Genomic DNA, 26,987 nt, shown 5'->3' with positions numbered 1-26,987 from the left:
TTTTTATTTAGGAACAATACTAAACGTACAGTATAATTAGACTGTGAAAGAACAGAAATAGTATCTGAACCAGTTTATTCTAAGCAATAAGTGATACTCCATATTAGTAAGGATTTAATATAGGTACTGAATTACATAGGCTGTTTATTGAAACCAATCACCCATATTTATAAGAAAAAACAATTTTCTCTTTCCTTTAAAATAAAATTTTAACCAAAAAGGCTGGTAGCATTAATGCAAAGATAGGTTAAAATTTTCCCTTAAAAATTAGATATTGCTAATTTCATTGTAATTAGTCAGTTAATGTTTGTAACTCTACAGCCCAAAATGGCTTTGAAGAAAGTAGAAAGTTATAGTACAGGCAGGTTAATAATAGGCAAACATTTGAAATTCCCACCTGTTCAAATGACTTCAAGCCAAACTCCTTTCCTGTCTTCAACATATCTTCCAGAATGTATTTTTTTAAATCCTGTTGGGATTCAAAGCATAGTGTTACAGAACAATATGACAACAATATGAGTCTTATTTATTATTTGCAGACCACAAATAATAAATAAGGCTCACTGCACTTATTAAACTTATAAGGGCTAATTAGAAGCTACCGTTGCAAAAAACCAGGACTAATGATAAGCAATGATTTATTCTTTTGCAATATAATCCCCACACGTCAGGTGTGTTTAGACCATGAGATCAAGGCCAGAAGGCACAAAAATGACCCAATCCTAGCCTGTGGGTCATTCAAGATGGTTAAGAATAATTATTTTCCCAGTAGTTTAACAACAATGTGTGTTGATAGGAGGGACTGTGTGCTGAGTTTTTTGCTCTGGCTATGCAAATCCACCAGTGTTGCAATTATTACAGTACTAATGCAAAACATGAGTTAACTCCTTATTTAAATTGTTTTGTTTTAAGCAATTGACCCTTTGTCTGTTTTGTGGGTTTCTTATATTACTAGAACTTAGTTATATTTTCTTTCCTTTTCCCTTTTAGTTCAAATCTAATTGCTTTGGGGCAGTGTTGAGCTTCAAGTTTTTGTAACAGATTTCCTGACATTTCACTGGCAATCATGGCTTCAGAGGCAAAATGATGTGCCAATTCCTTTTGCTTACTATTCTTTTTCTGTGCTTTGCATTATGATTACTAAAACACAATCATATGACAGATGCATATGTATGAATGTAATTTTTTAACTGTCAAGTGAAATCAGGAAATCCAAGCAGTTCAAATGAATATAAAGATTTATGGGAAGCTTAAGTTCTCTACAAGAAACTGAAGTTCTCTGCAAGAATTGTGGTAGATAAGAGTCAACAGAATTCAAGGTGGGCTGGACTTAGATCTCTTATGGGCCCAAAGGGACTCAAGACTGATGATGCATTTGACCCCTCCCTCGGGCTCAGCCTGGTCATTTCCTACATTGACTCTTTTACCTACACTGGAAACTGCATACAGTGGGGCAAAAAAGTATTTAGTCAGCCACCAATTGTGCAAGTTCTCCCACTTAAAAAGATGAGAGGCCTGTAATTGTCATCATAGGTAGACCTCATCTATGAGAGACAAAATGAGAAAACAAATCCAGACAATCACATTGTCTGATTTGGAAAGAATTTATTTGCAAATTATGGTGGAAAATATTTGGTCACCTACAAAACAGCAAGATTTCTGGCTCTCACAGACCTGCAACTTCTTCTTTAAGAAGAAGAAGAATAACAGATCTCTGCAGTGCTGGTGTTTTTTGGGATGTGGAAGATGGCCTTTGATTGAGTGGATTGGAACTTTCTATTTTGGACTCTTTGACAAATGGATTACGTTTATGCTGAGCTATAAGGCAAGAGAACTATGGGACTGGGGCATGCAGAAGATCTGGTTGTTACCCTAATACGGTGGTTGGAATTAATAATTAGATGAAAGACATTACAGAAGACACTATATGGAATATAAATATAAAGTCACTCGGGTGGTTTTTTATATACGAAACATTTATTATTGATGGGGGCAGATGGTAATTGAAGATACTGAATATACTGTTGGAACTAGAATTTGATGTTACCCTAACATGGGTGATGGAATTAACAATCCAGTTGAAAGACATTACAGAAGATACCATATGGATTACAAGCTTAAAGTCATTTGAGGATTTTATCTATATATGGAAATATTTTTTTAGTGGTGTGGGCAGAAGAACAAAGATATTGAAAATATTATGTATGGTAGACCTGCAGGAAAGTGGGTGGAGATAGGCTAGCTTACTGATTGTTGAGTTTAGGAAAAGGGATGTTATGTTATATTAATATACGTAAAAGATTTGAATTAAGAGATATATGTATGGGGGAGGAGGAAATGGATAGATTATGAGTTGAAATTGCCAAATTAGGATTTATTATATAATTTTACAGCTGAATGTTGCTTTGAAATGTATAGTATAAGGGGGATATAATAATATTGTTAGAAAGAAAGGGTCAGCATATGGGGGGTGGAGTAAAAAGGATGGTAAAGTATTATATAATCTGTTATTAATTTGGGTTTTATTCTGGAGAAGCCACAGGGGGAGGGGAGGGGGAGGGGGGGTTAGGGAGGAGGGGGAAAAAAGGGGGGGGGGAATCTGTATTTATTTATTTATTTATTTTTCATATTTGTATACCGCCCTACTCCTGAAGGACTCAGGGCGGTGAACAGCCATAATAAATACAAATACATATAGAAGTTAAAAACTATTAAGAAACAGATTAAGTAATTTAGGCTCAAAGATTAAAAACATCCAAATTTATCTAAAGAGGTTTAAAACCCAATTTAAAAGCCAGTTTAAAAGCCAATTAAAAAGGGAGAATTAGGCCAGACCAGCTTGTTGGAATAGAAATGTTTTCAGGGCACGGCGGAATATGCGTAAGTCTTGGATGTTTCGTAACTCCGGGGGAAGCCCGTTCCAGATGGTAGGTGCCCCCACAGAAAAGGCTCTCCCCCTGGGGGCCGTCAGTCGACATTGTTTGGCCGCCGGCACCCTGAGGAGTCCCTCTCTATGGGAGCGAACTGGTCGGTGAGAGGCTATTGGTGGCAGGAGGCGGTCTCGTAAGTACCCTGGTCCTGAGCCATGGAGCGCTCTAAAGATAGTAACCAAAACCTTGAAGCGCACCCGGAAAACCACTGGGAGCCAGTGCAGCTCGTGCAGGAGGGGGGTTACATGAGAGCGCCACATTGCTCCCATTACCACCCATTAAAACTTTTTCAATTAAAAAAAAAAAGAGAGAAAACAAATCCAGACAATCACATTGTCTGATTTGGAAAGAATTTATTTGCAAATTATGGTGGAAAATAAGTATTTGGTCAATATCAAAAGTTCATCTCAATACTTTGTTATATATCCTTTGTTGGCAATGACAGGTCAAACGTTTTCTGTAAGTCTTCACAAGGTTGGCACACACTGTTGCTGGTATGTTGGCCCATTCCTCCATGCAGATCTCCTCTAGAGCAGTGATGTTTTGGGGCTGTCGCTGGGCAACACGGACTTTCAACTCCCTCCAAAGGTTTTCTATGGGGTTGAGATCTGGAGACTGGCTAGGCCACTCCAGGACCTTGAAATGCTTCTTACGAAGCCACTCCTTCGTTGCCTGGGCGGTGTGTTTGGGATCATTGTCATGCTGAAAGACCCAGCCACGTTTCATCTTCAATGCCCTTGCTGATGGAAGGAGATTTGCACTCAAAATCTCACGATACATAGCCCCATTCCTTCTTTCCTGTACACGGATCAGTCGTCCTGGTCCCTTTGCAGAGAAACAGCCCCAAAGCATGATGTTGCCACCCCCATGCTTCACAGTAGGTATGGTGTTCTTTGGATGCAACTCAGCATTCTCTCTCCTCCAAACACAACGAGTTGTGTTTCTACCAAACAGTTCTACTTTGGTTTCATCTGACCATATGACATTGTCCCAATCCTCTTCTGGATCATCCAAATGCTCTCTAGCAAACTTCAGACGGGCCCAGACATGTACTGGCTTAAGCAGGGGGACACGTCTGGCACTGCAGGATCTGAGTCCCTGCTGGCGTAGTGTGTTACTAATGGTAGCCTTTGTTATGTTGGTCCCAGCTCTCTGCAGGTCATTCACTAGGTCCCCCCGTGTGGTCCTGGGATTTTTGCTCACCATTCTCGTGATCATTTTGACCCCACGGGGTGAGATCTTGCGTGGAGCCCCAGATCGAGGGAGATTATCAGTGGTCTTGTATGTCTTCCATTTTCTAATTATTGCTCCCACAGTTGATTTCTTCACACCAAGCTGCTTGCCTATTGCAGATTCAGTCTTCCCAGCCTGGTGCAGGTCTACAATTTTGTTTCTGGTGTCCTTTGACAACTCTTTGGTCTTCACCATAGTGGAGTTTGGAGTGTGACTGTTTGAGGTTGTGGACAGGTATCTTTTATACTGATAACAAGTTCAAACAGGTGCCATTAATACAGGTAATGAGTGGAGGACAGAGGAGCCTCTTAAAGAAGAAGTTACAGGTCTGTGAGAGCCAGAAATCTTGCTTTTTTGTAGGTGACCAAATATTTTCCACCATAATTTGCAAATAAATTCTTTCCAAATCAGACAATGTGATTGTCTGGATTTGTTTTCTCATTTTGTCTCTCATAGTTGAGGTCTACCTATGATGACAATTACAGGCCTCTCTCATCTTTTTAAGTGGGAGAACTTGCACAATTGGTGGCTGACTAAATACTTCTTTGCCCCACTGTAGATAAAGGTTTTAAAAACAAGCAAGCTTACACTAAGCCACTATTAGGGTTTGTAATCAGAAAAAAAATCACCTACTTTGTTTTTGCACAGTTCTTCATAAGAGCCTCCCAGGCCTTTTTTCTTAGCCCAGATGACCAATATGTCTGGATCTGGTACCACAATTCCTATTAGGAAAGCCTGAAGCCAGATAAGAACAAACACTTCAACTGTTATTACTGGATCAGCCATTTCACAAAAATTTTATTGACAAACAGTGATGCCAAGTTGCACCTTTTGCCACAACAGGAAACAATAGTTCTGTGCTGGAGTACCAAAGCTATTGAAGGCCTGCCCTTGAAGATCAGACCAATCACTTTTTTTGGTCTATCTTCACAGCAGAGCAACATTTATTCATGATAAATGTTTTTATTCACTTTAGACATTTCTAAGATATTCTTAAAAACAAATACCTACCTGCAAACTTTCACCATGGACAAACACCTGAGCAACAGGCTCACTCCTTATATATACATTCTCTATTTTTTCTGGTGCTATATATTCTCCTTGTGCAAGTTTGAATATGTGTTTTTTTCTGTCAATTATCTTCAGGGTACCATTCTACAAAACCAGTAGAAAAAGAAACTTTCTTCAATTCATAAAAGGTTCATGCTTTACATTATCCCATAATCAATGAGAGTTGAGTGCAAGATAAATTCTGAAGAATGTTCAATTAAAAGCCAAGATTACCACTAAGAAATAATTTGTTTGAACAGCACAAGAATACTATTTCTGTAAGTTATTTCAACAGCCCATGATAGTTGTATTTTGAGACCAAGATAGGAAAACACAAAACATATATTTGTTTGTTTGTTCATTCATTCAGTCATTCATTCATTCATTCATTCATCAGGTTTGTTTCCTGGCATTTCGTTGTGCTCTTATAATCTTATTCAGGTAGTCCCCCACTTACAACCACTCATTTAGTGACAGTTCACTGAAGAAAGTGACTGATGACCTGTTTTCACACTTACAACCACTGCAGCATCCCCATGGTCTCATGATCAAAATTTGAGCCCTTGATAGCTGGCATGTATTTATGACAGTTGTACTTTCCCAGCTGGCTTCTGACAAACAAAGTCAATGAGGGAAGCCAGATTCGCTTACCGACTGCATGATTCACTGAACAACAGCAGTGATTCACTAAACTGTGGCAAAAGGTCGTAAAATGGGATGCATATCATTTAACAACTGCCTTGCATAGCAACAGAAATTTTGGGCTCAATTATGTTATAAGTCGAGGACTACCTGTATGATCTTGTGTAGAAAAAGAAATACTCAATTGATTTGAAAGTAACTTCATAGCATTTACCAAGGAAATTGTTATAAATGTTTAAAATAAATTTTCTACAAAGGTGCCTTCCACCACACCAATTTGTGGTGATCTGCGACTGGTGATGTACATAAGAACTTTTTTTTCTGAAACTGAACAGATTCACTTCCAACTTAGCTACAGCACAAGAAAAATACACAGTGAAAACATCCTTTCTGCTTATGGCCAGATCTATATGCTAGCCTTTTTCTATATCCTGCTAGAACTGTAGTTAATACAGTTTCTATATCACAGTCTATATGTATCTATATAACAGTCCTTCTGTATATAAAAGGCCCTAATGATATTAAATAATGGACAACAGCATGAAAGGTTGGACAAAGATACATCTGAACAATAGTGCAATATGTTGGAAATGTAAAAGATCCCAAGGAACATATTATCATTTATGGTGGACCTGTCCGGCAGCAAAAAAAATTTGGTCAAATATTAAGAAATGGATAGAACAAATAACAGAACAGCAAATAGAAAAGAAGCCAAAAGAATTCTTGTTAGGAATTTTTACAAAACCATATTCCAAAGAAATAAAATATTTGATGCTACATATCTTGACAGCAGCACGAATAACATATGCAAAAAATTGGAAACAGGATAGAACCCCGATGGAAGAAGAATTGATAGAAAAGATTTTAGAATGCGCGGAGATGGACAGATTAACAACAGAAATTAAGGAAAAAGAAGAGACAGATTATTACAGAATGTGGAATAAACAGTATAAATGGCTCGAGACTAGAAACATAGAACAATAATGATAAGGAGAGAAGATTAGAAGTATAATATGTACATATATATAACAAATGTAGTGAGAGTAATAAAAATGTATATAACAGGAATGTAGAAATGTACAATATTAAAGATATAATTAAAATATATAAATCTCCACAGGAGGAAGAGAAGGGGGGGGGAAGGAAAACGAGGGAAAGAAGAAGGAATGTTACACTATGATATAGTGGAAGAAGAATAAAGTAACTAATGGAAGACCACTATGAAATAATGCTTAAGAATGATAAGATATTTATATTTATTTTTATTTATTTTTATTTTATTGAATTTCTATACCGCCCTACTCCCGAAGGACTCAGGGCGGTGCACAGCCATAAAATAAAACACATAGATATACAAAATTTAAAATCAAATAAAATGAATTAAATAAATTTGGCTGAATTAGTACCCATAATTTAAGATACCCATTTTTTAAAATACATTAAAAATTTAAAAATTTAAAATTTACACTTAAAAGGGAGAAGATTTAGGCGAGGCCAGATTGATGAAATAAAAACGTCTTCAACTCGCGGCGGAAGGTGCGCAGATCCGGAATCCTCCGTATCTCTGGGGGGAGCTCATTCCAGATCATCTGTGCCCCCACAGAGAAGGCTCTCCCCCTAGGGGCCGACAGCCGACATTGTTTGGCCGACGGCACCTGGAGGAGCCCCTCTCTGTGGGAGCGTACTGGTCGGTGGGAGGCTGTTAATGGTAGTAGGCGGTCCCGTAAGTAACCAGGTCCTAAGCCATGGAGCGCTTTAAAGGTGGTAACTAGAACCTTGAAGCGCACCCGGAAGACCACCGGGAGCCAGTGCAGCTCGCGCAGGAGAGGTGTTACATATGTTGTATGTTGTGTAAATGTCAAATCTATGTGTTAATAAAACTATAAATTTTTTAATTAAAAAAAAAAGAAAGGTTGGACAGTTGTGTGCTGAATTTTTATTGCAAGCCCAGCTGTTCCAATGAAACATATAGTACTAAGAAAGGATTCCTATAATTGCTAGGAATCTGGTATCTAAACTGAAAATCATCTCAGTGTTTATACTATGGAAAAAGCTGACAAGCAAGTTGATGGTACCATGTTTTATAAGACATTTGTACTATAGATGGTCAATAGATTGAATGTCACAGAAATATGCAAGCTTGCAACAGAAAAGTTCTGGCACTAAAATAGTGAAATAACCCATTGATTAAAGGAATGTCTACTGTCTATTCACAAAATACATTCGATTACAAATTGGCTTACCGGTAACCACTTCCCAATATCTCCAGTATGTACCCAGCCATCTTTGTCAAGAACTTCTGCTGTTTTTTCAGGATCTTTTAGATAGCCTTTAAACACATTTGCTCCTTTTATACAAACCTGGAACAGAAGTGGACTGTGCTTAAAAAACACCCCTCCATAAAACTGATTATCCTACTATTTTATGTAGGAATGGAAATAACACTCATTCACTACACCAACTGATTCTAAGCTCACTTGTTATTATTTTTAGGCAATTTGCCAATATTTTGGTAAATAATACTGATCAAAATCATGACACCTTTAAATTTCTTTTGAACTGATTCTTGTAGAATAAAGAATGTACTTGCTTAAAATTTAAAACATGCAATTTAAAACAGGGAGACATTTTCTGACATTTGGGTATGTTTTGCACTTAAATTCTACATGTAAGAACTGAAACTGGTGAAGCAGGAACCAGCAGTTCACAGGCTAGAAAGGACGACGATATAAACACATTGCAATTGCCCAAGGGTGATACCTGATCTACTAAATTTCTATAACCTCAGAAATGCAGGAGGAAAAAACTGAGTTTTTAATCTCTGGATCTCTCTGTCTCTCTCTCTCTCTCCCTCACACCCACCCACTCACACTGCATGAAGGTTCTACATCTGTTGCTCTGCAGCAGACAATATTATGTTAAGGCTTAATTTTTTACCTACGAGAGAGTTTCTAATCTAGCTGAACTCTGTTTGACATCTTCTGCCAACTCAAGCCAAGAACTGAATGGGAGATTTAAGTGTTGGAAAAGCCAAGCTTTGGAGTTCAGATAGCACAACTTACCTCACCCTCTCCTTTGGCAGCAAAATAATTCATTTCTTCTACATCAACCAGCTTTATGATATTGCAAGGCATTGGGGCACCAACGTGACCTATTGGTGGAATAATATTTTGTTGTAGGTTGATTTTAACCATATGTTACCAGTTACTCTGAATAAAGGTTATTAACAAACAATGCATTTTTTTTTTTAAAAAAAAGAGATAGACACACACACACACATACACACAGAGAGTATATAGTTCTAAAGTCCATTTTTAAGAACCGTATCAGGCAAATATATGTTCTTCACAGGGTACTGAACTGAACTTGAACTGAATAGGACTTGAGGGTAGTTCTGCTAGCATGCAGCATTTCACCCACGGGAACTGCTGTATCATAATGTTCTTACTGATAGTTCTTATTAACTTTTCTCTGTACGTACTTATTTTATTATTGTTTTTATTGGCTAGAGTTATATGCCACCTTTTCTCTAGAAGCTGAAGACAGTTTAAGCAGGCGTTTTTTGATCGTTTTATTCTCCCAGTGTCTATGATGTCGGTTAAGCAGAGTGGGACAAACTATACTAAAAAAACTGGACAATAAATTTCCATGACAGTGAAGATAGACCCAGTATTGAGAAGCTTGCACTATCATGCCAATCTGCAAGATTTAATTACTCTAGTCATACAAAAAATTAAAATCTCAGGTGTTTTCCCGCGTCATGTTAAATAAGTTAGTTAAAATGTTTAAAATTCTGGTTAAAATCCTATCTTAAAATCTTCCAAAAATCATTACAGAGGATTTTTAAACAAGAGCCTGAAGATGACAGGGTTGTGAGCCTGTCGAAACATTGCTAGAAAGAAAAACTTTTAAGGTACTGGTAGGATTTTAGCTAAGGTTTTAAAGGACCTTGCAGAGTGCTCTGTAAGGATTTTTGGAAGATTTTAAGATAGGATTTTAACCAGAATTTTAAACATTTTAACTAACTTATTTAACATGACGTGGGAAAACACCCGAGATTTTAATTTTTTCCATATACACACCACCCGCGAAAACTTAAGAAGACACACACACACACACACACACACACACATATGTAGGTCTTTGGTTATTCGGGTTTTCTCCCGCGTAAAATTGGAGGTGTCTTGGCAACGTTTCGATGAAGTCTCATTCGTCATCTTCAGGCTGGTGTTTTCGGCTTTGTGCTTCTAGGAGCAATGTTTCTTCCTTTTAACTGCCAGTGGGGGTGTGAACTGATTGGGTGGGAGCTTGGCTGTGTTCTGATTGGGTGGAGGTGTGTTCTGATTGATTGGGGGTTTGGCTGTGCTCTGATTGGATGGGGGGTTGGCTGTGCTCTGATTGGATGGGTGTGTGTTCTGTTTAGGTGGGGGCTTGGTTGTGCTCGGGTTAGTCTGAGTAGCAGGGGGATTTGAGCTGGTGAGCTGGGTTGCTGTTGTTTGGCTTCGTGTCAAACAACCAAAGCTAGGGCTGCAGAAAAACCTTGGTTACGTAGGAAAAACCTGGCTAGAGGAAACACACACACACACACACACATATATATATTGTTGGACATATATATATAAAAATAAATTGTTGGACATTTCTTCTGAATTGCTTCTCACTTCTGATTAACTTTACCATTGAAGTTTCTCGATAAATATTTTGTCTGCCCTTATTTAAATTGTATAAGCAGAGGTGGGTTTCAGCAGGTTCTGACCAGTTCTGGAGAATCGGTAGCAGAAATTTTGAGTAGTTCGGAGAACTGGTAAATACCACCTCTGACTGGCTCTGCCCCCTTCTATTCTCTGCCTCCTGAGTCCCAGGTGATCAGGAGGAAATGGGAATTTTGCAGTAACCTTCCCCTGGAGTGAGGAGGGAATGGAGATTTTACAGTATCCTTCCCCTGCCACACCCACCAAGCTACGCCCACAGAACCAGTAGTAAAATATTTTGAATCCCACCGTGTATGACTTAACAAATTAAAAAAAGCCCTACCAGCAGTCCAGTCACCAGGTATTGTTAGAGAACATCCAGCTGTGCATTCTGTTTGTCCATAGCCTTCATAAAACTGCAAAGCAGAACATAAAGATCAGTCACTGATGCTTTTCCCACTCAATGGGAATTCTATTTTATCATTTCTCAAGACACCTTATACAAAATTATTGAACAAATGTAGAACTCCTTTTCATCCTTGCTTTCCCAATTTAACTTTTATTCAGAATATGTAGTCATATACTGTATGAGTAATAATGTATTTAGTTAACGATTACCTATTTTAAATTTGGAATTTTCCAAGAATGTTTAATTTAATTATAGAAATGCCATCTAAGTCTTGACCTAACGTTAATCTCGTCTTTTAATACTTCAAATGGGATTGCCTATTGAAACACATCAAGAATAAATTTTTTTTAGTCACAGACATACCAATGGTACATTGCAAAACTCTTTTATTTGAGTTTCCCATATGAAATTCCAGTCTGAAAAAAACTACTTTCATGTATGGTAACAATTCTTGAGTCTTGATTTATAAACTAATGATTATATAATTCTTATTTATATAACTGATTTTGTATTTTAGGCAAAGGATTGTTAGATGGCACAATCCAAATAACTAAGAGAAGCTTCACATGCCACTTGGAGAGTCAATAATACCATTTTTTTCACAATCCAGTTTTCAATACTGTTTGATGCTGCATTGTCTTCAGTCCCTTCTTGTGCTCAGTTAATAATATAAGTGCTTTGTAATAAAGTTAATCCAGTTCTCTTAAGTGTAACCTCAAGATGATAAGATATGACATTTGTAATGAAATGAAATATAATGAAAATTACATTTTCCATTCTAGGTACAGTCCACGCTCACCTGACAACCAAGAGCTGCTCTTAGGAAGGTCAATACATTTGCAGAAACAGGAGCTGCTCCTGTAATCATTAGTTTGACTTTTCCTCCCAGATTTGCCTAAGGAAAGGAAAAAAACAAACAAACCCCAAACATCGTCACTTCAACAACCACAGGGAAGCCAAAAATCTATGGTGAGTGGCACTTGGATCATACTTGGAAGAATATTCAACAGCCCAAATCCCTTGAACTCTTTCCAAATATGTGTGTTTGAAGGCAGCCTGGAGTCACATGAATGAATAGATTATTCTTTCAAGGAGCATTTGTTACAGTGCTGCTGCCAGGTATGTTTTACCCTGTCACTTCATCTAAAACTAACACAGGCCATGAAATATTGTTAAATAGTCCTTCTGAAACCAAATATGGGTATTAAGAAAGACCATATTGGGCCTCACCTGGCAATGCTATAACAGAAAGAAGAGGCAACCTATTCCATTTACACAATAATAAATTTTACTGCCCCAACAGGAAGGGAATCATATTTGCATTACACTGCATCATATCCAAATACACATAATACGTGATTAATTTTTCCTTGTCCTGTCTCTGTTTTCCTCACACAGACATTCCAGCTATACCACTTGTATATAGTTGTTGCATATGATGATAGCTACAGAAACAAAACTTCTCACATGTGTAACACAGTCATCTTATGGAGTGTCTCGTCCAATGTCATATAGGACAACCTGGAAGCACTTGCTTTGAGTGGTTCAGATAATTAGAAACAAGTACTATGTCTTCAGAATAGAAATAATTTTTCAGACTTTTTAAAAAAATGTAATAGCTAATAGCAATAGCATTTAGACTTATATACTGCTTCAGAGTGCTTTACAGCCCTCTCTAAGCGGTTTACAGAGTCAGTGTATTGTCCTCAACAATCTGGGTCCTCATTTTACCCACCTCAGAAGGATGAAAGGCTGAGTCAACCTTGAGCCTGGTGAGATTTGAACTGCCAAATTGCAGGCAGCAGAAGTAGTCTGCAGTACTGCACTCTAACCACTGCGCCACCAAGGCTCATATCTAAATTAAAAAAGAGCTATGGATCTGCATAAAAGACCCTCGATTACCTTGCTTTACTAGACTGGGTAAAATCAGAATCACTAGTTTACAAGAACCAGCAGTTACACACGTGTCGAGTCACTTATGTGAAAAATGCTAAGGTTAAACTGCTATTTCTGACCCTCTGAGATGGTACTACCTGTTAGAATGACCTCACACACCAAACAATACTTTGCCACTGGAAATCAACTTTGAGTCTTCTACAAGCAAATAAAGATTTTTCTACAAAAAAAGTATTCCAATATTCACTTCCTTCAGCCACAATCTAAATTTAAATAATTTTAAAGAATTATGCTACAGGTAGTCCTTGGCGGTTGACCATAATTGAGCCCAAAATTTCCATTGCTAAGGAAGGTAGTTGTTAAGTGAGTTTTGCCCCATTTTATAATCTTCCTTGCCAAAGTTGTTAAGTGAATCATTGCAGTTGTTCAGTTAGTAACATAGCTGTTAAGAATGAATCTGGCTTCCCCATTGACTTTGCTTGTCAGAAGGTGACAAAAAGTGATCAAATGATGCTGGGACAGTGTGACTGTCATAAATAAATGCCAGTTGCCAAGTGCCCAAATTGTGATCATGCGATTATGGGGATGCTGCAAAGGTTGTAAGTGTGAAAACCAGTCATAAGTCACTCTTTTCAGTGCCATCGTAACTTTCCGGCAGGCCTGGGGCCGTTGATCTCACTGTTACGATCTTGTGAGATCCGGCCATGAATGGTGTGAATGGGTTTTAATGTTTTAATTTTTAAATGTTTTTATAATGGTTTGTTTTTTTTAATGCATTGTAAGCCGCCCTGAGTCTCCGGAGAAAGGTGGCTAATAATAATAATAATAATAATAATAATAATAATAATAATAATAGTAGTAGTAGTAGTAGTAGTAGTAGTAGTAGTAGTAGTAGCTTAAATGTTCACTAAATGAATGATTGTAAGTCAAGGACTAACTGTATGTTATGTTAGCTGAATTCTTATGTTATAGGAAAAGGATATAATCAAATAGATAAATATGCACTCTATATATACAGGGTCCTAGAGTCAGTTCTTATTACCACCAGATAAGATTAAATAAGAGAAGTCTTAGCAATCATACAGTGGTCTATCATAAAAGTTCATGGGAGCTATTAGCCAACCACATTTGGAGGACAATACATTGCCCTCTAAAATAAAATCTCCATCTGAAACATCAAGTGGTGGTTGTCTAGCAATATAAAACATGCCAATCTGGATGTATCAATTATTTAATAAACAATGGCCCTAATTTTATAGCCACAGTGTTTTTAAAAAATATTGGAATTAAGAACTTTCAGAGAGCAAGTCAACTCTCAAAATCATCAGCAATCAGGTTACCTGTACTTTGCGGAAAATCATTTTATCCCATAGGCTGTTATTTCTAATAATGCCACTTCTAAGTTCTGCCTCTTTTCTCTTGGAAGCAAAATCCAATATCCACCGTTTAAATGAAGTATTCGCTTGTTGAAAGATCTGCAAAAGAGTGCAATTTTCTTCAAGATGCCATAGAAACAAATGAATGTAGTTTTCACAATCGTATGCCACTAAGTATTAATTGAACAAATGCCTGAGAGCTCCTGCTTGCTATTTTCCATTGCTAATCACTAGAGCCATTATTATCCTTTGATGAGGCCCACTCTGCACCCCATCTACTGTAGGCTGTAGTAGACATAATTTTGTGGTTATATGCAAATGCAAATAACATCTGGGAAATATCTTAAAGCTGCTGCAACATTGAGTGACTGCTGCTGCGGTTTCACCCACTAGATACAAATGAGAACTTTGCTTTTACAAGTCAAAATATGCTTTATTTGCTACCATTAGATTCCCAAAGCATAAAAAGTGATTTCCTAAAATGTCATGGAAAGCAACTGTTCCTATTATGTTCAGTTTCACACAGACTTACTTTATCAAACATTCTGTTCAACAATCTTGGCACCACAGGAAACACTGTAGGCTGCAAAGTTTTTAAGTCATCCATGAGTAGCCTGATGTCTCCCTGGAAAAATCCAATCCGAGCCCCATGACAAAGAATCACACACTAAGGACAAGAGAGAAAGAGAGAATCCAAAATAAACTAAGGCAAATAAAATTTGATTGGCTTATTTTTTAAAAAATGAGCAGAAATTGGAGAAGTTTATTTATTTTATCACTGCAGTCCAAGTTATCAGCATTCCCTTTTGCACCACATACATATCAACATAATCTGATAATCAGAGACAAAGCTTTTGTATTCCAGCCACTTTGACATATTCTTGGAATTATATTTGCCTATTAATAGCATTACTTAAATTTAGACTGTTCACCAGCTTCCACTCTTACAATTGACTTTTTTCTAGTTACAGAAAATTTAATAGGGGGAAAAGCTGAACAATTCTTTTAACTGATTTTAATATAAGCTATTCATCTGGCAGCACATTATTTCCTTAGCAGATGACTTTTTAAAGTCACTTCTTTGCTTAAGATACAGTGGATGTAACACACCCTCTTAAAATGCCCGGTTTTTGAGATGTAAAAAAATCAGACCAAGCTAAATCACTTCAGAATTTTTTTTTCACCTTTAATATATCATGGAAACTGTACAATTCAATTGAAAAACAAACTAAAATCTTTTAGGGGGAATAATAAAAATGTACAATAACATAGTTGCATAAGTGTGCACACACTCTTATAAGTAGGGATGTGGCTGCGTTCAGAATTAACCAATCATATTCAAACTGATGTTAAATAGTAGAGAGTACACACCAGTGAAGAAGGTCATCACCAAGTAGAGAAAATATGGCACAACAGTGTCATTACCAAGAATGGGAGGTTCCTCCAAAATTGATGAAAAAACAAGAAAACTGGTTTGAGAGCTTACTAAGAAGCTTACAACAATGTTAAAGGAGCTGCAGGAATTGCTGGTAAGTACTGGTTGTGTACTACATGTGATAACAATTTCCCGTATTCTTCATACAATATGTCTGGGCTGGGAATAAGGTAGCAAGATGGAAGCCTTTCTTCTGAAAGAAAATCATCCAAGCCCAGCTACATTTTGCAAAAACCCACACCAAGCCTGACAAAAACATGTGGGAAATTAAAATCTGATGAGATCAAAGTTGAAATATTATGCCATAATTCCAAAAACTATGGCTCAAAAAACAACACCACCACTGTGCATCACCAAAGGTACATTAAACCCACAGTGAAGCATGGTGGTGGCAGCATTATGCTTTGGGTTTGCTTTGCTTCAACTGGAACTGGAGCTTTAGTCAAGGTGGAGGGAATTATGAACAGTTCCAAATATCAGTCAATTTTGGCATAAATAGCAATAGCACTTAAGACTTACATACCGCTTTACAGTGCTTTACAGCCCTCTCTAAGCTGTTTACAGAGTCAGCATATTGCCCCCAACAATATGGGTCCTCATTTTACCCACCTCGAAAGGATGGAAGGCTGAGTCAAACTCGAGTATGGTGAGATTTGAACTGCCAAATTGCAGGCAGCAGACAGTCAGCAGAAGTAACCTGCAGTACTGCACTCTAACCATTGCGCCACCTTCCGGTCTCTGCTAAAATGTTGAAATGATTTCAAAATTCATCTTTCAACATGACTATAACTCAAAGCATACTCCCAAACAACAAAAGAAAAGTGTTACCAGATGAAAGTCAAAGTTTTAGAATGGCCCAGACAAAGCCCAGACCTGAATCCAATTGAAAAATCTGTGGAATGACTAAAGAGGGCTGAACACAGACGATGCCTGTGGAGAGCTTTTGCAAGGAAGAATGGGCAAAAATTCCCAAGGCAAGATGTGCCAAACTGCCAGGCTCCTACCCAAAAGACTGACTGCTGTCATCAGATTAAAAAGCGCTTCAACGAAGTATTAGTTCAAGGGTATACACACTTATGCAACCGTATTATGGTACATTTTTAGTGATATTTTGCTCCCTAAAAGATTTCAGTTTTTCAGTGGAAAAACAAACTGTACAGTTTATTGTTATATTAAAAGATGGAAAACAATTCTGATTTATCTTGATCTGATTTTTTTTACATCTCAAAAAACTGGCATTTTAACCAAGGTGTGCAGACTTTTTATATCCACTGTACTTGCAACTTCAAACATATCCACCGTAACTGTCTTCATCCCTGAAGCAGTGAAACATTAGTGTAAAACCACCTATCCGGTTAGCTACATTTATAAATAACACACCACTATATCATTTCTTCCTCCTGCAAAAAACGGAAGAATAACTAATCTTGTGATATCAGAGAGTTAAAGTAGAACTAAGATTACAATTTGAAACTGGCTGATCAAGCTTGTTCCCTGATTTGTAATGGAGTTTCTGTTTCTGTTTAAAATACTTGAGAAATAGATTAAGGACATCAGACATTTCATAAGCCTCAGCCAGTGTAGCAAATAATCAGAATTCTGAAAGCTGTAGGCAATTAACTGAAGTCATTAGTTGCTTATCCTGGGATCTGACACGATAGTTGATATCTGTCTCCTGAGCAGGCTTCATTTTATTTTTTAATAACAATAGCTTCACTGTGTTTTAGCCAATTTCAAGACAAGAAAGCAATATATGTTACAGCAATCACTATGGAGAGCGCATTCTGAAGAGAGAGAAGTTCTCTAAGAATGAGCTCCAGTACAAATCTGAAAGCTTGAAAGACTAAAACGTTGGTCCTGATGAATAACTCAGATTGAATCCTACAACATTATCTTGGGACACGTTTGCCTTCATTACTGGTAAAAAAGCCTAGAATTTTATGTGCCAAAATACACCCCCAAAATTGGGTTTAGCTTGCATGCAATTTTATGCAAGACAGAAAGGTACTAGTTCCATGATGGCGAACCTATGGAATGCGTGGGGGGGAGGGGGGGGAGAAGGACTGTGTGGGTGTGGCCAACTGGGTAGGAGTGGCCAGCTTGATGCCACTCAATGGGGATGGTAGACTGGGTGGGTGTGGCCAGCTTGACGCCACTCCCCAAATTGCCGGCATGTTTCCTCTTTGCATTGTGTAGACTGGGATGAAATCACACTGGCCCAATGTTTCCTCTTTGCATTGGGTAGACCGGGCTGAAGCCACATGGGCTGGCCCCTTACATTTTCCAGGACGGCCCTATGGGCTGGATCCAACCACATCACAGGCCGGATCCAGCCCATGGGCCTTGTGTTTGACACTCCTGGACTACAGCAATATTTCTCAACCCTGGAAACTTTAAGATGTGTACATTTTAACTCCCAGAATTCCCCAGCCAGCATAATAGAGAAACAATTTAGCTAATTATTAGAGCTGTCCAATGCTTGGGTTTTGACTTGTAGTAAGTGCATTAGAATATGTGGGAAGGCAAGACAGCTTGCCAAGTTCTGTCCATGACTTGTTAAAGCAGCTACATGTACTCCACTAGCCACCATGTCACTAAGAAACATAGTTGAATTGCAATGGGAAAGGAATTATTAGTCATATAAAGTACATAAGATACCTTCATGTTTGTCTATCATCTTATCTTATTTCACTGTCAATGAAATCTGATGATGTTGTGCTTTTAGAAACAGTTTAATTATCAAAGAAGAAAGCAGAAAATTATATTGCGACCATCTTTTGCTTAAATTCATTATTTCCTTATCCAGGATGACAACATTTTTTATTTTTTTATGGAGTAAGCGGGTGTAAGGTTAGCATAAGTGTATTTTACGTTCAATGAAATCTGTATATAAATACCCATTAGGCTCATTCAGGCTTAAATTTATTTTTCAGTTTGTAGTTATCTATATAAGAAAAATCTGAGATTACTCAGATTATTTTTCAAACAGAATTCTAAATCCAATAGGACTAAAAAGGATTCAACTAATTATAAGCAATTATGACAGAATGAGAAAAGCGTACACAGACAATATATTTATAAATTAAAACAGTGCACACAGAACACAACAGAGAAAAAAGTATACAATACCGAGTTTCCCTGAAAATACGACCTACTCAGAAAGTAAGTCTTAACTTGATTTTTACACATGCACCCAATATAAGCCATACCCCCCCCTAAAATAAGCCCTAATTAAGACTCCACCCACTCCAGGGTACACGGGTGAAAATTAAGCTAGGGTGGGGATGGGAGGGTTGGAGCTGCCCTACTACTTACCTTCGGATAATTGCAGCCAGGCGTTGCACACCTCAGCCCATTTCCTCTGCACCCAGCAAGGTTTTCCTGAAGGCCCCTGTAGCTAATAACAGAAGCTCTGGATTGATCTGGAGCTCTGTTATCGGCTACAGAGGCCTTCAGGAAAACCTTGCTGGCTGCAGAAGAAATGGGCCAAGGTGTGTGAGGCCTGGCTGCAATTATTCGAAGCTGAAGAAGTTCCTGAAGGCCTCTGACAGCGAAAAGGAGGCCGGGGGCGACACGCACATGTGAGGTGAGTCAGTGGACAACACACACACCTCGAAAATAAGACTTGGTGCCTTTTTGGTGGCAAAAAAATATAAGTCAGGGTCTTTATTTTCAGGGAAACACAGGTATAAAGCTGAGACTATACTCTTCTTCAGCTGCAAAAAAACCATAAGCATTAGCAATAAATACAAACATATTCTGCAGGTTTTGTATGTTCATCCTGGTCTCCCTATGCTAGTGGAAAAAAATTTAAATGGCAATATGGCTGGGTGTAAAGAATAAAGGACAATGACCTTGACAGAGATATGCAAGATAAGTTGCCTAAGGGGCTGAAACATTTTGTAAGTCCAGAGCGAGATAAAATTCAGAATTTTAGATTACATTCAGAAGCAGTTTAGACCTCCCTAATTAATTGAACTATAAGGAGAATATATTGTATAGTACAGACTTGTCATTATAGCCAATCTCAATAAAAAGTAATTTTCCTGTGGAGTTGATTTACAGGTTTGATCTATCTTGTGGGACTTACACTGAGTTCATGTACTGCAACCAGCAATCTGTAATATCACAAGGATTCATACTTGTTATAAATTAACAGAAATACATTTAATGTAAGTCTGTTTGCCAAAAGCTCCCTAGCCCTGCAAAATAAACAGATATTAACAAAGTAGGATGTTGCAATTTAACATTTTTGGCATTTTATTCATTAATATATACACTGCTCAAGAAAATAAAGGGAACACAAGCAGAAGACATCCGAGATCTGAATGAATGAAATATTAAATACTTTGTTCGTTACATACAGTAGTTTTGTGTTCCCTTTAGTTGTTTGAGCAGTGTATAAACTACTGTATGTAAAGAACAAAGTATTTAATAAGGCTATTTCATTCATTCAGATCTCAGATGTCTTCTGCTTGTGTTCCCTTTATTTTTTTGAGCAGTATATATATTTTAGACATCTTTATATTTCTTCTTCCTTTGGGATCTCAAGGTAGCACACATTGATATCCCATCTTTCCTTATTCATTATCAGATTAAAAAAGTTTTAGCTCTTGGTTCCTATGTATTGCTGGGCCAACTATCATTTCTACTAATGATCATACTGACAGGGAGCTGTTCTTATTTTTTACACTTATATCCTACCTTTCTTTTAGGACAGGAGTCTGCAACCTTAAACATTCAAAGAGCCATTTGGACCCGTTTTCCACAGAAAAGAAAACACTGGGAGCCACAAAACCTGGGTGGGCATGGCCAACTTGATGTCACTCACTTCCACCAGTCACATGACACCTCCCTAGCCACGCCTACCCAGCCGGTCATTAGGGCAGAGAACCGGTTGTTAAAAAACACCGGGAACCACAAAACCCTTATGACATTCTCTCTCTCTCTCTCCCCACCCCTCTCTCCCCCTCTCTCTGTATCTCTCTGTCTTTGCCCTGGCCACTTCTCCATCCCCTGCCATCGCCCTTACCTTCTCAGGCCAGGCGAGGAGTGACTGGGAGGGCAAGGGGTGGGGCCAGACAGTGGTGGGATCACCCGACAGGGAGCCACAGCAGAGGGGCCAAAGAGCCGCATGTGACTCTGGAGCCACAGGTTGCTGACACCTGCTTTAGGAGCTAAAGGCAGCATGCATAAAACTTCCTTCAGCATGTTTATCCACAACCCTATAAAATGGTTGGGCTAAGAAAGAGCAATTATTCTTTAGTCACTCATTCAACTTCAAGGGCAGAAAATGGGTTTGGATCTAAGGGGAATTGTATATTCCCAGTTTTAATTGGGGAACTAATACTAAGCAAGGATGGTTAAATCATGTGAGTCTAAGACAGATTTATTTGTTGTAAGTAGGCTGGCATGTATTGTTTTACTTACCTGGACTATTCTTTCAAACATATGTGCAAGAGGCAAAAAGGAAATATGTGTGTCACTTGGGCTTGTTTTATATCCAGCCTGCAAAAGAGGAAACTACTTAAAAATGACATTAAAATACAGATGCCTACCTCAACAATTCTTTCAAACATATGAGCCAGGGGTAAGAAGGAGATTAAGGTGTCTTCAGGACAAGGAAATACTGCTTTCTGTAAGCAGAAGCACCAGGAAGTAGAAGAGAAAAAGAAACCAATTACACAAGAATAATTTTTAAAACAAGAAGCTGCCATATCCAAGCCAAGCTAAACAGAATCAATACACATGATCACCAAAGCCATTAGAAAGAATGGGAAATAAGCCCAATTTGGTCCATTAAGCCACTCAGAGTAATGTTCTATGTCCTTTCTACAAGTTTATGGCCATGTGCTTTGAAAATCCAACTTAAGCCAAGTATTAAGTTTAAAGGGATGTTGCAGAATCATATTAAGTCAATGCATTATACTTCTAAATTGGAGAAGCAAATTTCAGCATTAATATTCTAATGACCAAGGTATATACTTACAACACTATGATTACACTTATATTTATGTCTCATATTCAAGATGAATGTACAACCTATGTGCTTTTCTCTTAAGAGATAACAAACTGACTATTTAGATTACAACATATTTTGCTTCAAGACCCAAGTTCTTGTCATATAAGACATGAAGCATTTAATATCTAGATCTTTATGTGGATAGTTCTCTAGATACATTGGGATGTGGTTTGGAATTTTAGAAGCTAGACTCTGAAATGTGGGAGGATATTAAATTGTAAAAGACTGGTTAAGAAACTTCAAGCTGTTCTTTGATTATCAATTGTTTTAGAAAAATAAATTTGGCTTCAGAGTTGCAAATAGGATAAAATCAGCAAGAAGATAGGCAATCCACATAATTCACCAAAGTATGATCTATATGCAGAAAAGATCAGAGAACATCAGAGACAATCAAAATTGCACCAGAGACACCAAAGCAATAAAACATGGCTTCCAGAAAACAGAATTTTTGTGTTGAACTACAAATCAAGCCTGTCTTTAGCTCAACTCCCATTCAGTGGTTACATAAAATTTGTATACTTTCTTATAAAAAAATCAAGTTTATAACATGCTTAGGTGTCCTTTTTTCCAAGAATTTCCTATTGGTTGTTTTAACTTTTTAACCCATCCCCATGGCAGAACCCTTAAAATGTTTAAGATAACAATCTGCAAAATAGAGAAGCTGCAGTTGATGTTCTATGAAAATAATATTAGATGACTTAAGTGACAGATTATATAATTTACGCTAGGAAGAAGATAGTTAAGCAAGCAAACCAAAACAACCTAAATTTCATTTGCTTTCATGTTAAGGAAGCTATTCTAAGTACCTCCTTACTTCACTTAGTAATACTGAAATTCTAATATCCCAGCTTTTTGTAAACGTTACTGAAATACCACATTAAACATTAGAACACCTAGTATAATAGAAATGTCAAGTTTTTAAAGGCTATTAACAAGTATATACTGTATGTATTATACATTCTATCTTATTTTTAATTTAAGTCAATCCCTTGTATAGGAAACATTATAAAACGTAGCAGTCCTACTGATCTAACATATAGTTTTCATTTTAAAAAAACAGCAGTAACAAAATTAAAAATACAGATTTTTTTTTCTAAACTTAACTGCAGAATTGGAAGTGAAAGCTGCAGTTTTTGGTCTCCAATAAACTGATCACATCAGGTTGCTAAAACTGAAATAAATTAATCTGTAAAAGATTAATTATTTCTTTTCCAAGTGAGTTACACTCCAAGGTCTTAAAAAAATCCAAATCAGCAACCTTTACCTCTGTTGCTTTCACAAATGCAGACATATTGCTCACTATATTTCGATGAGTAATCATGGCTCCCTTAGGACATCCTGTGAGAAGAAAGGTATAAAGATTTGAAATAGCAAAGATATGAAATTTCTAAATGGGTTCGTGGAATTCTTGTATAGGTGATCCTCAATTTACAACCATTTAGTGACCTTTAAAGTTACAGTGGCATTAAAAAAAGTTAGTTACAACCAATCTTCACACTTAACAATGGTCACAGCCACCCCATAGTCACGTGATCAAAACTTGGTCACTTGGCAACCGTCATGTATTTAAGATGGTTGCAGATCCCAAAATCATGAGATCATCATTTGTCACTTTCCCAGCCAGCTTCCAACAAACAAAATCAATGGGGAAAGCCAGGTTCACTTAACCAGGTTCACTTAACACCTGCAGTGATTCACTTAACAACTATGTAAAAAAATGGTCATAAAATTGGGTGCAACTCACTTAATAACACTCTTGCTTAGCAACAAAATTAAAATTACAATTGTGCTTGTAAGTCAAGGGCTCCCTGTATGTGTAAGCAAGAGCTTAAATAACGGGCTGTAACAAATCCATGTTTTAAAGCTGTTACAATTATAAATTTAATTTTATAGTAATAAAATGTTTCTTCTACATTATACTTTATTACACGGAACTCCAAATATGAATGCATGTTTCGAATGTAGTGGAATCTACAGCAATGCTGACAGTTTACTTTAGCATTACATTTCAGGTGTTAAAAACAACTTTATCAACCTTTTTGTCTCCAATATCAATTCCAAGATAAGCATACCTGTAGTTCCACTGGTGAAACAGATTATGGCTAGATCTTCTGTTTGTGGAAGCTAAAAAGAGAGAAAAATCTCTAGTATCTTTCTTTTCAAACCAGCACAATAAAATAGCCACTATGTATACACCACTAGAAGCTACATGGTACTTACAACAGGTTTGTGTTTGTGGGCTCTTCCTGATGCCTTTGGGGAAAAAAAGATAGCAAATTAGAGCTGAAATCATGGATATTGTTTCAACAGTTGCACTGAATTTTGTTTAGACAAGAATATATTAATGGCAGAGATTACAGTTTAAAAAAAAATTAGATTCTTCATCAGACTCTTAATTCGTAAGATTCATAAACCATCATTTTACATATTCTGAGACTATTTCTCATTCTTCAAACCATCAAATCTTCAAATCAGAGGAATTACCCACTATATATCCAGTGGCATTTAATCAATTTGTTTGAATTCTTATGTGTTTGTTTGTTTTTTTCAAAATGGAAAGGAACCTGCATATTGATCATACAGGGTAGTCCTCAACTTACAAGGGTTCATTCAGTGACCATTCAAAATTACAATGCTGCTGAATGGAGGGACTTATGACCTATACCTGAAGTTAGGGTGACTGCAGCGCCTCCACAGATATGTGAATAAATTTGAGTGCTTGGCAATCTGCCCATCATTACAACCAACTGCCTATCTTACCCCACAATCTGCCCCGCTGAGTCCCCACAAGTTTTGGGCCTGCTTCCCATCTCAGAGTCCCAAAAACCTTGAGCCTTTTCCCCCCATCACGTTTTGCTTCAAGGACCACCTGTTTAAATGTTTCAGGTCATCTAAATGTTATGCAATGCCAAGAAAAATCCTTACATTGCTAGGAGTTTGGGAGGGTTTTTTTACGTAAAGTCCAATTTAGACTTTATTAGTTGGGCAGAATATTAGTTTAGTTTTGCAACGGGCAAAAACTTTTTGCTTTCTTATTTTAATTCAGGATGTCTCACAGTAAAATATGTTTTATTTACCTCAAATTCTTTCATGCTGATGATATCTACACCACATTTTTTTCCGCGGGCCACAAGGTCTCTGTCAAAAGGATCCATTATCACAATTGTTTTAAGAGCTGATATTTCTCCTTTCTCAGTGTTATCAAGAAGTAGTTCAGCTTTCTCTGATTTGTCACAGAATACCACTGTTATATCAGCTAAATTGAAAAGAAAAAGGCTTATTAATTCAAATCTGAGTAATCAGAAATAGTTTGGATTCTATAATTAAAAAATGGGTTACCTTGTCATACTGTCCAATCAAGGTAAAAGTCTGTAATCAAATCTGGAGTAATCTGCATACTCTAATCTTAGTTGCATTTCTTTAGATCCAAATCTTTCTCTTTCTTTTTGCAGACTAGTATGACTTACCTAATGGAATTTTATTAAAAGTGCTTCTTGTATCACGCTATTCTAAACCAAACCAAACAGAGGTAGCCAGATTTACTATAATTACTCTTAATAGCAATAGCAAAAGCACTTATATACCCGCTTCTCAGTGCTTTAAGCCCTCTCTAAGTGGTTTGCAGAGTCAGTATATTGCCCCTAAAAATCTGGGTCCTCATTTTACTGACCTTGGAAGGATGAAAGGTGAGCCAACCTTGAGCCGGTGAGACTCGAACTGCCAACCTGCTGGCAGCTGGCAGTCAGCAGAATTAACCTGCAATACTGCATTCTAACCACTGTGCCACCACAACTAATGGTGGTAGAGACAAATCAATCCTAGTTTTATTGCTATAGCAGCTTTCAAAATAATTAGCATCATAAGCTAAATTATATTAGAATATTACTTCATGGAAAGAGTAGTGGAAGTTTGGAACCAAATTCCAGCGGAGGTAGTGAGTCAATCATAAATTAAACAAGTTTAAATATGCTTGGGATAAACATATGTTTATCATTGGACTAAAATAAATATAATAATATAATAAATACAATACAATACAATACAATACAATACAATACAATACAATACAATACAATACAATAATAAATACATTAAAAAGAAAACAAAAGCAAACAAAAAACTCAAAGGACAGACTCAATAGATCACTGGGTTTTTTCCTGCTGTCAGTTTTCTATGTTTCTATATTCATTGATGTTCAGACTCATCAGAGTATGAGGGTTTCATTTAGTAAACTGAAGTGTTCAGAACATACCTTTATTTAAAATAAAAGTGATAGCATCTGTTCCAAGAGTATCATAGAGTGGCACCAGCACCATCGAGTAAGTATAACATCCTTGTTCAACGATAACCCACTGCAAGAAGAGCACAAAGAAGTCAGGCCTTATTTGCAAAGCTTAACTCTATAAGAAGCTCTGCTATTATATTTTCACATTGCCTTGAAAGTATTGGCCACTACGTTTCACAAAAGGTTTTTTCACAAAGGCAGTATGGGAAATTCATCCATGGAAAATACTGGTTTTTTTTCTACAATCACATAAAAACTTCCTTTTTAAAAAAAACAACCAGCATAGTACATTTGGAAAAGATGCAAATGAAGCATATTTTTATTTGTGTTTCCTAGACATATGTTTACTTATATAGTTTTTTTTCAAATAAATGTACTAAGCTATAAAGGAGATATATAAAAATAAAAACCTGGAGAAGCATCACTAGTAACCAGAATTATGTAAAAATCGTTAAACCATCATAATAATGAGTTCAAGTCCTGCCTTAGCCAGCTGGGGACTTATCATATCAGTTCCTCTCTTTCAGTCCAACTCATCTCACAGGATTGTTGTTGTGGGGAAATAGGAAAAGGAAGGTATGACGTCTTGAGTTATTTGTAAAAATAATAAGGGTGGAATACAAATAAATAAAATCTAATCTAATAAAATCTAATAATATAAAACCTGCTCTTTCATATTTGTGTACCAATGTCAGACACAAGCATTTAAATCATATTATTTCTCGTGACATTTGTACATATTATTACCTGCCTCTCTCTCTAAAAATCTATGTAGCAAACAACTCTGATTTTTATTATATTAGCTATTTTCTTTCAGAGATAAAAGATTCTCAAGTGATATTATTCCTACTTAGTTATGAGTGGCGCAGGGGTTACAATGCTGTATAGCAGGCTAATTCTGCTGATTGTCAGGATTTCAATTCTGACTGGCTCAAGGTTGACATCCTTCCATCCTTCCGAAGTCAGTAAAATGAGGACATAGATTGTTGGGGGCAATATGCAAACTATACAAACCACT

The 26,987-nt window shown here is 37.1% G+C and overlaps 1 protein-coding gene and 2 long non-coding RNA genes across 10 annotated transcripts in view; 2 read left to right on the top strand and 1 right to left on the bottom strand.

The window, feature by feature from the left end:
- Nucleotides 1–26,987, bottom strand: part of ACSL1 (acyl-CoA synthetase long chain family member 1) — a 53,049-nt gene that overhangs the window by 3,540 nt on the left and 22,522 nt on the right. For 4 of the 7 annotated variants that reach the window (XM_034442894.3, XM_087874671.1, XM_087874673.1 and 1 more), the window contains 15 exons: nt 25,937–26,036; nt 24,762–24,940; nt 23,905–23,937; nt 23,757–23,808; nt 22,949–23,022; nt 21,221–21,298; nt 14,760–14,894; nt 14,192–14,326; nt 11,755–11,850; nt 10,890–10,962; nt 8,918–9,006; nt 8,099–8,215; nt 5,175–5,318; nt 4,797–4,898; nt 398–469 (listed from right to left, as the gene is read on the bottom strand). In XM_034442894.3, the coding sequence (XP_034298785.2) occupies nt 398–469; nt 4,797–4,898; nt 5,175–5,318; nt 8,099–8,215; nt 8,918–9,006; nt 10,890–10,962; nt 11,755–11,850; nt 14,192–14,326; nt 14,760–14,894; nt 21,221–21,298; nt 22,949–23,022; nt 23,757–23,808; nt 23,905–23,937; nt 24,762–24,940; nt 25,937–26,036 (1,479 nt within the window). Of the gene's footprint in view, nt 1–397; nt 470–4,796; nt 4,899–5,174; nt 5,319–8,098; nt 8,216–8,917; nt 9,007–10,889; nt 10,963–11,754; nt 11,851–14,191; nt 14,327–14,759; nt 14,895–21,092; nt 21,171–21,220; nt 21,299–22,948; nt 23,023–23,756; nt 23,809–23,904; nt 23,938–24,761; nt 24,941–25,936; nt 26,037–26,987 lie in introns of all 7 variants that reach the window. The other 3 variants (XM_087874670.1, XM_087874676.1, XM_087874674.1) reach the window with 1 other exon arrangement.
- LOC148112611 (uncharacterized) overlaps nt 1–26,987 on the top strand; it is a 43,671-nt gene that overhangs the window by 4,995 nt on the left and 11,689 nt on the right. The window lies entirely within an intron of this gene.
- Nucleotides 1–26,987, top strand: part of LOC117680247 (uncharacterized) — a 31,779-nt gene that overhangs the window by 1,193 nt on the left and 3,599 nt on the right. Inside the window, exon 2 of one of the 2 annotated variants that reach the window (XR_004595592.2) lies at nt 11,738–12,074. This is a non-coding gene — a long non-coding RNA (uncharacterized LOC117680247). Of the gene's footprint in view, nt 1–11,737; nt 12,319–26,987 lie in introns of those variants that run through there. The other variant, XR_004595591.3, reaches the window with a different exon arrangement.

Source organism: Pantherophis guttatus, chromosome 8, assembly GCF_059756535.1.
Source record: "Pantherophis guttatus breed Tessera chromosome 8, ASM5975653v1, whole genome shotgun sequence".
Classification (NCBI taxonomy): domain Eukaryota; kingdom Metazoa; phylum Chordata; class Lepidosauria; order Squamata; family Colubridae; genus Pantherophis; species Pantherophis guttatus.
The sequence above is the reverse complement of the archived record's forward strand: the minus strand, read 5'-3'. Positions and strand labels throughout refer to the sequence as shown.